The 13,113-nt window shown below is 37.2% G+C and overlaps 2 protein-coding genes across 2 annotated transcripts; one reads left to right on the top strand and one right to left on the bottom strand.

Moving 5' to 3' along the window:
- Positions 1-4,323: 4,323 nt before the first annotated feature.
- LOC131776231 (adenosine receptor A2a-like) lies at positions 4,324-5,205 on the top strand. The gene has a single exon (XM_059092400.2). The coding sequence runs from the start codon at positions 4,324-4,326 to the stop codon at positions 5,203-5,205; it is 882 nt and encodes a 293-aa protein (XP_058948383.1).
- A 1,695-nt stretch (positions 5,206-6,900) lies between these two features.
- On the bottom strand, positions 6,901-12,773 carry LOC131776156 (transmembrane protein 98). Its single transcript, XM_059092307.2, has 7 exons — positions 12,559-12,773; positions 11,242-11,329; positions 10,444-10,484; positions 9,923-10,072; positions 9,349-9,408; positions 8,973-9,012; positions 6,901-8,561 (listed from the first exon to the last, which is right to left on the bottom strand). Exons 1-7 carry the CDS (start codon positions 12,687-12,689, stop codon positions 8,334-8,336), a joined length of 738 nt encoding a protein of 245 aa, XP_058948290.2. The 5' UTR covers positions 12,690-12,773; the 3' UTR covers positions 6,901-8,333.
- Between the last annotated feature and the right edge of the window lie 340 nt (positions 12,774-13,113).

The raw sequence follows: 13,113 nt of genomic DNA, 5'->3' as shown, positions 1-13,113 counted from the left end.
TCTCTGTTGTCGTATAAGATGTACATGACATTCGTGGAACACTGATCCCTAAATACAAGTAAATCTCACTGGAATGCTGCTGAAATTAAGTGGGAGGGGAGGGTAGAACATGCTTAGTGCGTGGCTTTGTTCTTGCCACATTTTGACGTCATCTGTGATCTATTACTGAACAGACGCACGCCAACTTGGAATCTATTTGTTAAGTTTATACTACACGAATAAATTAAAGTTTCAACTTTACCGCTTACCCTCGTTGTCGAGGCAGGATTACAAAGTGAGTTGAGCGATAACTGTTCATACCTTCAGTGAATTTCGCGCAGAGAAATCTACTGCCTTTCGTAAGGAGCTAAGAGATTTGACGGTTATACTCGTTGCGCTCAGTCAATATGAGAAAGGAAGTTGTTATTTGTTTTCAAGATGGGAGTTCTTGGTTACCAAAGATTTCCTACATTCATGATCACTACGATTCGCTTTATTGTCACAATAAAGTTTAATGTTTATCTTTAAGTTTTCGTTTTGGATTTAACTTTAAACGAGTCTCAAAACAGCTAAGTTTTAGTTTTGAATTATGAAGTTTAAGTTGCTCTTCTAGCTTGACTCTTCTGCGGTATCATCAGCAGGTGAAAGAAAACTTGATTTTCATCACCCGAACAGAATACAGGGGAAACGCAGCGAAATAAAATATTCAGTGAGCAGAATAAAGTTCGGTACGTGTGCTTCAACCGTTTTGCATTTCAAATAACGCTCCTCTGCAAAGAAACAAAGTGCAATTGCAAAATTTTGCGTAGAATACACAGGAAACTTCGAAGGCGAGTTATGCACGTTCCTCAGTATCAGGTGTTAGCGTATCATTGGGTATAACCAAGTTACAGAGAAGTTTGCGACATTAGTAGTCACACTGAAGGTTGAAGGGCTCTCAAAGTAAAGTGAAATTTTCAACTCGGCATTTTCTCTTCTCAATTATGTTTATCAAAAAAAGCTACTTGCTTTGACATATTTTCAATTCTGTATCACGCAGAATGAGCATACTAGTTTTCTTGTGGCTCCCGTGACGTCACGTCCATGACTCCCTTCGTCCACAAGAGGGTAGTGCGCACTGTCTCTAGGCAGAGTAGCTTTTGTTGATAGCTGCTGTCTTGATGGAAAGGCAACTCTTGCTAGATGTTGCCTTTACTGTTATGAAGTATCATTTTGGTTTTTAGGCTCTACCTGACACATTCCCTCATTTAATTTGCAGAGCAAATTAAATGAGGGAAGTTTACCCTTCTGTTATTTAAGAGTATCTGGCACTTTCTGGTTCCACTTACTATTCCCTTTATTTTGCTATGTATTGCTCTTCACATCTCTTTTCTTTTTCTTCCTCAGATGTGTTTGCTCAGGTTCTTATCGAAATCAGGCAACACCGGGAGTCAGCTTCTTTCGGGGTCTGGCGGACAGTTTCAAAATTACGGTCCTTTCTTCAGAGGCGTGCATACAGCAATACCCTTCAGTGGCACCGTGCGTGCCACAAGTGATAACAAGTTCGCGGTCTGTAAGCGTAAAGGAAATAGTTTTCTCGCTGATTATTTTCCCGAAGCTCTTTATTTACAGAATCTTGTGAAGCAGTTCCAGTCTCATAGCGCGATTGACTTCGTCTTAAACGGCATCAAATGGTACCATGTTATGGTTAATGTCCTATTTCCGACTGACAACCCTGAAGTCGACGCTTTCAGGTGAGAAAATTCTTTGTACTGCTACTGTCAACCATAAGGAACACATTTCCTCAGATTTGATCCGTAGAATTTTTAGCCATTCTAACTTGGATAACCCCGTGGATTTGTAGATGCTTTTTTGCTGGCTTTTGTTGTTTTGATGACATTTCTCGAGTAAGATTACTCATTACTCATTACCTGTTTGCTGATGAATGTATGGATATTGTAGGGAGAAGTTTTATGTTAGTCACCTCTGGGAGTTAAAGGGTTAAGCCATTTATTGCAGTATCGATATCTTAAACTTAGCGTATTCCGTAAAACCAAAACAACACACAATCGTTCAGAAGGAATAAAACTGACCAAACCGGAACCAAAACCAGTAGAGAGCGAGATAAACTAGTTTTTAGTCACTGTAGTCTTGAAGAGTCATAACAGCGCCAACCACGGATGGACTTATTCAGAAACGGATATTTCACATGGGGGTAGGCAACTAAATTTATGCTATGATGCTTTTCATAACAATACAATATGCAATGTGCTGTCATAAGTCGGAATAAAACCGGTCAGGCTCCATAAATAAACAATGGCCTCTATTTTGCGCAAAAATATGTACGGATATCTGTTTGTGGACGTTATTTGTGCCAAACAGTTTTCCGAGAGCGAAGTTCGAAGAAAATGTAAGCTTCGAGAAACAGGTAATGTCCAAGGACAGATACATGAGCATATTTTCGCACAAAATGGAGGTTCTTGCGTTTATTATCCTTCAAATGTTTCTGCAACTGGTGCGCGGGAAAAAAAACGAGATGCGAGATGTTCACTTTTCAGTGTTCTCTGGTACGACTTTCTAAGTAAAAAAAGAGCGGTTTTTTTTTCTGTAACAACCGTAACACGCTCTCTCATCTTGAATTAAATATTAAGAGAAAACTTCCTCCGGGACTTGAGTTATGAAAACTCGGGAATATCACCTGGGGTACAACCTCGCCAGTTTTAGCTGAGCATATTCAGCGTTGGGACCAATCGCGCACGAATAAAATTATTTGATGGATTTTAAGTTTAATTAAAAAGTCTAAATTAGTAAGCTTTAAACTCACAAATGATTTCCGTGGCAAAAGCCCCTATGCAAATAATTAACGTTAAGCTCATGGTGCCCAAGCAAAAGAGATGTGAAATAAATCAATGTATGATTTTTCCCACTGATACGCTTTAAATCGGTGAACGACAAATAATAAGCTTAACAACTACGAAATATTTATCAAGTGATGCAAGGTGAAAACATTTGTGAAGAAACCAGCGGGCTATTTCGAGTTATCAGCTACCACGAAAAGTAGGCTGAAACCATTTTGGGACTTGCTAAAACACATTTGGTGATAATAAAAAATCTTAATTGATTTTTTTTCAATCACTTTGGGTTAATATTAGGATTTGGGCCGAGCTTAAGGCAAATCCAGTTGATTAGGCGAGGAAAAGCCCTCTTGGAATCTGTCCTTTATGGTGCAATTGTGAAAGTGTGTTCTGAGACGTCATGCGTAAGAGGTGCTTAAAGTACTTACTCTTTTAAGTTTAAAGTTCGGTACTTTTTACGGCAGATCATAGTCAAAACAGCAGAGGAAATAAAGAGGTAATCTCAGCTAGATATGGTTGATTTACATGTCTTCAAACTCAGATGTGGTGAAATTCTCCTGGGCCGGCTTTAGAAACGTGTACAAACTCATAAACCTATTTCTAATGTTCATTTTAAAGTTTTCGGATCAATATCAGTATCTGGGAAACTGCCCACCTACCCTTCCCCTAACTCAACAACAGTCAATTGACAGTCAATTGACAACAACTTAAGGTTAATGTTGGGTTAGGGGAGGGGTAGGTGGGCAGTTACCCAGAAACTGAAATTGATCCAAGATTTCTATGTATCCTGTCATTTTGATTTTAAATTCTTGGTTTTGCTGAACGTTTCATTGAAAGCGGTCAACATTATATACATTATAGTATTTACGTTATTAAATGACTAACTTCCAGGATAATATTCACTGACATTATAACAATATTGAAATATTGCTGATAGCATTTTCGGAAATGTCTGATTGTTTCTCGTTATGTATGAAATGATATTACAAGGCATCAAAAGCATTCGATTTTGGTTGGGTTGATATGTCATTAGACTATGTTCTAATTACTGAGTAATTAACATCATTTTAAATATATTTTGAAATGTCAAACGATGTTATGTAATGTTTGAGAAGCAAAATGCGACTATAAGCAATTTGAAATTAGCAGAATTGAATTAAAGAATTCTTTTTGTATTTAAACTATAGTAAAAGTGAAAATTGTACGTTCACTCATGAACTCGGTAGATATTTAAACCACAAACGGTTGAGCGGCACACACATTTGATACAAAAAACTTGAAACTGAATTAGTTAGACAATTCGCTAAGGATTACATAGTTACAAATGGAAATACGTGAGAAAATGTCAAATGGAAACACATGCACACTGGAGAGGAGCAAGTCCATCAAAGCCCCCGAAAAAAAACAGTTTTAATCCAACACACTGATGAAAGAGGTGCGGTTGATCTTCGTTACGTATATATTGACCTCACTCCTTCGGGTTTAATTTAAAAACCGGGGATCTGAAAAGATGGCCAACCAAGAAGGCGACACAGCGTATTTACCACTGGAGGTAAGTTTCATCATCAGTATTATCATTAACAGCATCGCCTGTCCCTTCACAGTTGTGCTCAACGCGCGGGTGATAATGGCCGTGAAAGAGAGACACCGACTTCGAACCAACAGCAACATTTTGCTGGCCTGTTTAGCCGTGACTGACTTATTCACTGGTCTTCTTGGCCAACCATCGTTTATCCTCTGGAGGGTATTCCTATTCTTGGGTCTCAAGAGCAGTCGAACAGTGGGAAGTTTCCATTTCGATGCTCTGGCCGTTTTTGTAGTGGCGTCATACGTTCATCTGATGTTGGTTACGTTGGAGAGGCTCATAGCAATCAAATTTACGATGTTTTACTCAAAAATTGTAACTGGTCATAACATGAAGATGGCAGTGTCAGTAGCCTGGATCATTGCCTTTATGTGCGGGGTTTTCAATGTGTTAAAAATGTACCATGTGTTACTTCCTGTGGGAGGCCTCATCACTTTTTCATGTATTGTTTTTGTGGCCTTAGCTTATGCGATTTTGTATCATGAAACCCGTCGCCACCAAAGAAAAATAAAGGCACAGCTACTTCCCAAAGAAGAAGTGGAAAGATTTACCAAAGAGAACAAGGCGCTTAAAACGACTGTCTTAGTAATAGTTGCTGTTGTTGTCTGCGTTCTCCCTCTTTGTTTCTGTCAGATCACGATGTCTACAGGCCTTTATAATTATTGCCCCATCAACGTGTTAGTGCTACAAACATTTGTTATGTTTAACTCGCTTGTTAATCCACTAATTTACTGCTGGAGACAAAAAGAAATGCGAAAGTTCATATTTAGAATGCGAACCCAGGTTGTGCATCCAGTTATCCAGTGAAAGTGGGAAGGCGGAAACACAGAAAAACTGGTTAACTATTTATGAACACTTTTCTAGCGCATTTTCCATCCACTTGATGAACGAAATTATGAACGAAACTATGTTTTAAGGAAGATATATTTTAGGCTTATTTACTCCTTACCAAATCTGATTCTTGAAGACAGAAAGGCAGATGTCCTCGACAGGAGTGCAATTTGTTGAGCTTACTTTTCTGCACTTCTGGATATGCACTACATACCAATTTTTCTTCTGTTTTATTTATCTATTTCATTCGACTGAATCACATTAAAGGAAATGTTCATTTCCTACTTAATGGTTTAAAAAAATCAAATCCCTTACAGGCCTGAATTTTTTTCAGGCCTTATTTTCACTACTGCTCGAGTAGTGTTCATTACTGCGAAGATCGCTTTCATGTTCATGTCGCATTTGAAATATATGACTTTCCTATATCCACAGTCGTTAGTTATTTTTATTGTTGTCGCTTGATAGGGTGTTCAGAACCTTGCCAATGCACTATTTTGGAGGGTAACATGAATGGCTTTATACCCGTTGATTGTAAAGGAAAACGTGCACTCAGTTCCACCGAATATACCAGAAACTACATTAAAACTGTAAGTGTTTTAAGTCGCCACACTGAATGTGCTTCCGAAAAAGTGTATTCTCTTGAAGCAATACTTGTAAAGAATAAAAGCACAACTTAAAATTTATAAAAATCTCTGGCTTAAAGTGTCACTTCGTGTCAATATCACTGAGTCGATAACTATAATGAATGATGAATGAAAAATTGGGGATTGCCAATTTTGCTACTTGAGTGATCAATTGTTATCGATTTTTAAAGTTCGTTATCGGTGGTCGCAAAATTTTAACTAGGCATGCAAATGCGACACGCAGCTCCAAAGCCGGTGTGTCATCTCACTAGCGTGTCCATGCGTTCACCTTATTCCTTGTTTTCCATGGAGGGTCACATATTGAGAGGATCTAACGTCAGAAGAACTAAGTTTTACGGTAACTTCTTAGAGAACTGTACAGTTTTGGAAGACGATATTACAAGAATTTATTTGATTTGAACTTGCGGACGTAATTGCCCTGAATTAGGAGCCATCGCATGTACGAAACTCTTTTTGTTTTTTATTGATCTCTTGTTTTATTTATTTTTTTCCAGTAAGTTAGCAATGTAAGAATTCCCTTTCAAAATAAGGAGAAACGTTTTTAGTATCCAGCGAATCTCACGTAACCTCGTTAAGTGTTTTTTTTTCTCTTTTACGACTAATTGGTCATAAGGAATGGTCCATAAATCATTCCCAGATCCGGTTACATGTCGCAAGCTGATGTATGGCAACCGTTTTTTATTAAACAATTGAGAGATATGATTTATTATCAGGAAAACATTGAGTACAATCAAATTTTCCATGGATCACTGATTCTTTGAAGCAATATCTTTTTAGATGATGTCATGAGTTCTGTCAGGGTATCTAGCGTGTAAAAACCATGCTCTTAAAATCCACTAGTGCATAAAGAAAAATAATGTTCATTGATGGTAAATCATTACCAAAAGACCGACACACAACAAAAACCGAGTCAGGCTTCATTCACCCCTCCCCTCTTCTGTACCATGATGGAGATTTCACTTTGTTTCATTTGTCTGAGAGTTAAGCATAATATATTCCTTGTTATATCAACGGATTGAAGTCTTGCAATAATTATGACCTTTATTTAAAGAGGATAAAAGTCAAAGCCGTCAGTTTCTAAAACAAGAATGGTCTAAAACGACCTAAAATAAGCTAAAATGAGCTAAAATGACCTTTTAGAGTGATTTCTGAACTGTTCTAAAATGACCTTGATATTTTGGCGTCGACAAAATCTGGATCGGAACAGATCGGATCGGATCACGGATCGGATCTGAGACTGGATCACGAATCAGATCACAGATCAGCTCAAGGATCGGGTCACGGATCAGATCACGGATCATGGATCTGATCATGTTAAATAAAATTTTGCGCTACATGGCAAAATAAAGTCTGCGTGACATAATAGAGCGTAGAAACCAATGAAAGTTTTTTGCCCAAAAGCCCCATATAGTGCCACCATGGACGAAGGCAAGCGAGAGTTACGTATTATTTCATCAATCAGTTAAGAAAAACATAACACAATCCACAGTTTCTTCTTAGAGTCCTTGAGCTTCTTCCGTTGCCTGTGCGTGAGGCACGTTGGAAGCCATGGTTCGCAAATTGATCAACCTAAGTGTTCCACATTGCAAGGTCAAAGTCTCGGGCTACAGGTCCTTACGATAGTTAACCGGCAAGAAGTTATCAAATCACTCAAAGTCATTTCATTCCACGAGTTTTCAGTGAAACAAGATTGCTGTACAGACTGTAAGTGCCAAAACATATTGCAAACAAGAAGGGAGTCAGACTGAAACAGACTGAGTACTAAAACGTCCACTTATCTTATTTTTGCTACACATGTAACCGCATCATAATTATTATACTTCTATTTTAATAATCATTATAATATCATTCCAATGATGATTATTATTTTTTGTGATTTGTTTGGAAAAACAAGTTGTCAATGACATAAAGCATGACAAAACTTTTCTATACCAAACAAGTCTTGTCATTAGATGCTTTCCCTTCGGAAAATATATCAGCAACTATGGAAATTTTCTTTCACACATTTCTACATGTAACAAACATTTAAGCACAATATGGAACAAAAAGTTGAAGTGGAAATGCAGATGTGACAGTATGACAGATCAATCAAAAATGTAAAGGCAGCAATTACAAAACTCTAATATTACTGACAGAGGTGGGACCAGCTTAAAACCACTTAAAAAAAATTATTCCTTAGTTTATATTACATGTAATAGTCCATTTTATAGCTGCATGCTTGGTTGCCAAGCCTTTGAACAGAAGTGAAACTAAGGGTGATGATACAAACCTTGCTGCTTTTCAAATGTAAATTACATTAATTGTTATGCAAACTAGATACTGGCCTCTATCACAACCAGGTCACCTTCAGCCTTACTCCAAATCACAAGCTTGGCAACTAAGTACACAACTGTAAAATGGCCTACTGGTTATCTGTTCTGAATGCTATAGGTTTGCGGCCTGCATCAAACCCTGGGATAGTTAATACACAGCCGTGTTCCCTGGGCAGCAATAGGCTTGGTTTGTGACCATTACCACTGACTGTTGGCAAAGGCAGGACACTGAGCTGGCTGTGCTCTGTATAGATGAGCAAGATGAACACACTGACTGACATTCTGACTGCATTACTTCCATGTGTTTCTCTATGGCAACAATAATTTCACCAGCCCAAGCAAGTGCATCTGGTCTGTTAGAGGCACCTCTAACAACCTGTTAATGTTGAATGAGCAATGAAACTGTCAAAGGTAGAGTACACAGTACAGTATGATTGTGAGAAGTTTAACATTTATGTGCATGACCAATCACATCAGATATCAGGACACAAATACAAACCACAATACCAACAAACTCAAGGGGTGTGCAAAATGATTCCCTCATTAAATTTTGATATGGCCTCAAATTCTCCTTACGTTTTAAATAAACAAAACAATTTGGAAGGAGGATCTTGCAGTCTAACTGGAGTCACACAGACCTTTTTTTCCAGCCCCTTTTTAACTACAGTTTTAAAGGTTGTTTTTTGCACCAACAGATGGCCATCTTTTAGAACCACAGTACATGTATGTTTGAATGGCATAGACTGGGTATTTATAGCTATTTTTGTGAACAAAAAGTCAGTTTTACCTGAAGCAACTGGCAGACAGATTTGTAGAGAGCTGTTGACCTTCATGTTCAAACAAAATCATTGTTAATATTAGAACAGATTTATGACCTCAGTATTTGACTTATTTTCTTGTTTTCCTCAGTCTCCGGATTCGTTATACAATGTACCTGTACATGTAGTATTGTGTCTGAGCACATACACAATGTTCTTACATGTACTTGTATCTTGTCCAAATAGATTTTGTTATCATAGCCCATTCATTAAATGGCAGTTAAGATACTGACAGTAGTATTGAAATATTCATGTATTATAATTTGAAATACTGCATCTCTCAAATGATTTATCAAGGGTTTTATATTTTGACCATGAAAAACATGTATGTTGTCATTTCCTTACTTCTCTTCAATTTGCTTGGAGTCTGAAGGTATATACATTGCTTTGACCAGCTCATCCACTCTGGAAGAGAAAAATTTTTCAGATTGCAAAACTGAACATCCTTCTGTAATATTTTCCAATTTCCTTCTAGGCAACCATGCTTTACAAAGCAAAAATTCAGATGCTTGTCAACAACTCTAAAACCTGTAGGATTATAGAAGTTAGTAACCTAAAAAAAGAGTATTTAATAGTGACACAAACTTATTCAAAGTAGAGCAAAACAGGAATTATAAGGTAAGAGTCACCAAATACCCTCCATATTGGGAAAACAAATTATCTGAAATATGCAACACTTAACAGCTCAGAGGTAAATGGCCAATGCATACACAATACCTTTGCACGTTTATGGTGTTTCATGCATAATAAAACAAGCACCAAAGTGCATGTCTTATGCACGTTTCTGCTAATGTTATTCAATGCAGTCAGTTTTTTTTGCTTTGATCTGAACTGTTTTGCATGACTAAAGTTTCCTGTTTCAAATGCCAGGAGGTCCAGGCCATCAAGAAAAGTACAGGATGCTTTAACTGCACATCACCTTGGCCTAATTTTCTTTGCTGCAGTCACAATTTTATCCATTTCTGTTGGTGACTTGATTGTTCCACTGCTCTCCATTGTGTGGGCAACAAGCTGTTCTGTTAGTACATGACAGGACTTCAACAAGTCGATGCAGTGCGATATCAGGTGTCTGAAGCAATAAAAATTAGACAATCAAAAATTGAATTGAAAATAAGAGATTGTAATCCATGTAAGAGATAATATTCATAAAATTTACAAAAATTTAAGAGAGAATGATAATGATGAAAATCATTGATTTTTAGTAATGTTTTAATGAAAAATAACAAAAATGATGATAATTACAACAATAATGATAACGATGGTAATAACAGTGTGACTGTGTAACCTAAAACTTGTGCAACCAGCTAAACCAATCAGATAACTGTTTCTTCTGTTCATACAATGTAACACTTACTTATTGTGAGATTTTGTCAAGTAACCGACAATGACACATTAATTAATTTTCACCCTTATGTTTTCACATCACTCTGTTGAACTTACTCAGCATCGCCACTCCAATCTGGATCCAGAAACATTTCTGGCTTAAAATTGAAAAGTATGAATATCAGAAATGCCAAGACATTTAATTAATTATCGTAATTAATACAATCAAATAATACTGGGTCACCTACTGTCCTCTTATTTCTAATCCATTTTCTATTACCTAACCCTTTAACTCCAAAGATCTGATTGTTAATTCTCCCCTCTAGCTGCTACACATTTCCTTCTAAATTGGTTTGGAGAATTTGGTGTTAGATCAAGAAAAACAAATTTTATGTGATATGTTTAAGTATTCTCATTACCTGTTTGCTAGATAGTGTGTGGATATTATAGGGAGAAGTTACATCTCAATAACTTCTGGGAGTTAAAGGGTTCACCCCTTGAACTCCAAGAGTGACTAGCATCTAATTTATCCTTAACCCTTTAACTCCCGCAAGTGACCAAGACAAAATTTCTCCTTACAATATTAATACAGTATTCACCAGGTAAGTGATGAGAATAAAGAAAAATATCAATTTGGGAATAATTAGTTAATCCAATACTAAATTCTCTGAACTTACATTATAAGAATTGTATTGTCGACAGTAAGGAGAATTACAAATTTGATCTGGGAGTTAAAGGGCTAAAATATCACCCCTGAATCAAACAGTAAGGTCAAGAGAATATAGAAGACGATTACCAACTATAGAGGCTCTTGATTGCTAAACAAATTCTCCAAGTCAGCACCTTATGAAATGCATTGGGAACAGTATGGAGAATATGTATACTGATATTAAGGTGTAAAGGGTAAATATTCACCAGGTCATCCTGTGGAGAAAACCCATCCAAACCCAGTTCAGTATGAGATGTGTTCCATGCCGCCTGCACCAGCTCTGCATCCTGCTTCCTTGAAAAAGATAGAAAATAACTACTTAAATTATGACTCATTTTATTTCAAATGTCACATGAAAATTCAAGTTGATTATTACTTATTTCCTGAAGCATTTTTTACAAAAATCAACTGATCACTATTTGAATAAAGTTCTGCTTAATCTTTTCAGTAATCTTAATCACTAGCAAGGAGTACACTCCACTCCAGGTGTGGCAACAACCTGAGCTGTTTTAATCAATACTTCAAGATCTTCAATACCCCTAAAAGCATCACAGAATAATTTCAGCCATCTTGTTTCACTCTGCATCGTAGCAGTCTGAGTTATCCAGATGAGATTGATAAGAAAAGTTTAAATTGAGTGTTAAAAGCAATTTACATCTAGGATCATCTTAGTTTTGCTTTACTTCCCTCTGTGATTGGTCACAAAAATTTGCACCCTGCTGTCAACCAATCAGATGCAAAACTTACACCAATCACAACCAGGTCACTGATGTTTTCCTACACTTAACAAAGTTTATTTAAAGAGCGTCATCACCCTATGGACATTTTCTTTAATTTGCTTTCAATGACAGGCCATTGATATTACTGTGGGTCTGGGTTTGCAACAATCAATGGAAAATTGTTCTAAGAAGAGAAACAAGAACGTTGTACTAATCCAAATTCTACCTTGTATGAGTCGTATGAACAGGTGCGGTACATGCAGTAATACACACAGAGTACGTGTTTTGTGTGTGCGATGCAAGAGATTTCTGATGTGCGTGTGTGATGCAGAGGTACATACAAGTGGTACTGTACACGATTCTATGCTGCAACTGGACTACCGATCTTTTAATCATTACCTGGTGTTGAAGGGGAGAGGGGGATTCCCTTGTTTTTCCCAAGTGGGATTATGTGCCAAGCAGGGTATCGTTTTTGAGATCTTGAGTCTTAAAACAGGGTGTGAAAAGTCCAATTTCATTACTAATCCTCTTGTACGGACGTTTTCGCAAATGATCTTGCTATCTAGGAATATGCTTTCACCCTCTGCGTCAAATCATTCCTCTGACTCATAAATTAAAGTTGCCAGTCATATATGAAAGTTTTGCGATAATTCCTGTATTTAGCCGAGGGTCTATTAAACATAAGCGTTAAACTATCAAAATTAGCAAAAGTAAGTAAAATTAATATCAGCACAATCAGGTGGAACACTGCATCTAACCTAATTCCTCTAGTCAACTGACAAACTACATATCACTCAAACTCACTGATATTGCTGTTGTGAAAATTCAGCTTTCCTGCAACGCCGTTTGGTACAAATAAGCAACAACAAAGCGAAAAGAGAAGCCGTGACAACTGTTCCCAGTAGGCTAACCGCAATGATCAAGGTCGGAGTCATAATGGCCGCGAGAGTGGAATCATTCACATTTCCCCTTCCTTACATAGTGTTTTGATTCGGATCTGTTCGTAACAGGCGCGAATATTGCCGCGAGTCCGAATACAAACAAGATCTTCTGGGGAAACCCGAATTATGTCCGACAAACTCTCGGAGAGCGTTTGTCTATTTTAATTGGACTATCTGAATCGAGAGCCTTTCGTAAACTTCCCTAGGGATTTACCTCCGAACTTGAAAAAAAAATCACTAAGCCAGGGTAGGGTCAGTTTTTTTCGGTATGGTTTAAGACGTTTTATGAGAAAATATTTTTGCTGTTATATTCTTAAACTTTAAATGATGTTTGAATTGTATTGAAAATTTGTCTCGGTTTTTAAGGAGAAAAAATAGCTGGATTTTGTAAAAGAGGGAAAAAGAATCGTATATTAAT

Source organism: Pocillopora verrucosa, chromosome 10 (assembly GCF_036669915.1).
Source record: "Pocillopora verrucosa isolate sample1 chromosome 10, ASM3666991v2, whole genome shotgun sequence".
Lineage (NCBI taxonomy): Eukaryota > Metazoa > Cnidaria > Anthozoa > Scleractinia > Pocilloporidae > Pocillopora > Pocillopora verrucosa.
This window is presented reverse-complemented; position numbering and strand designations above follow the sequence as displayed.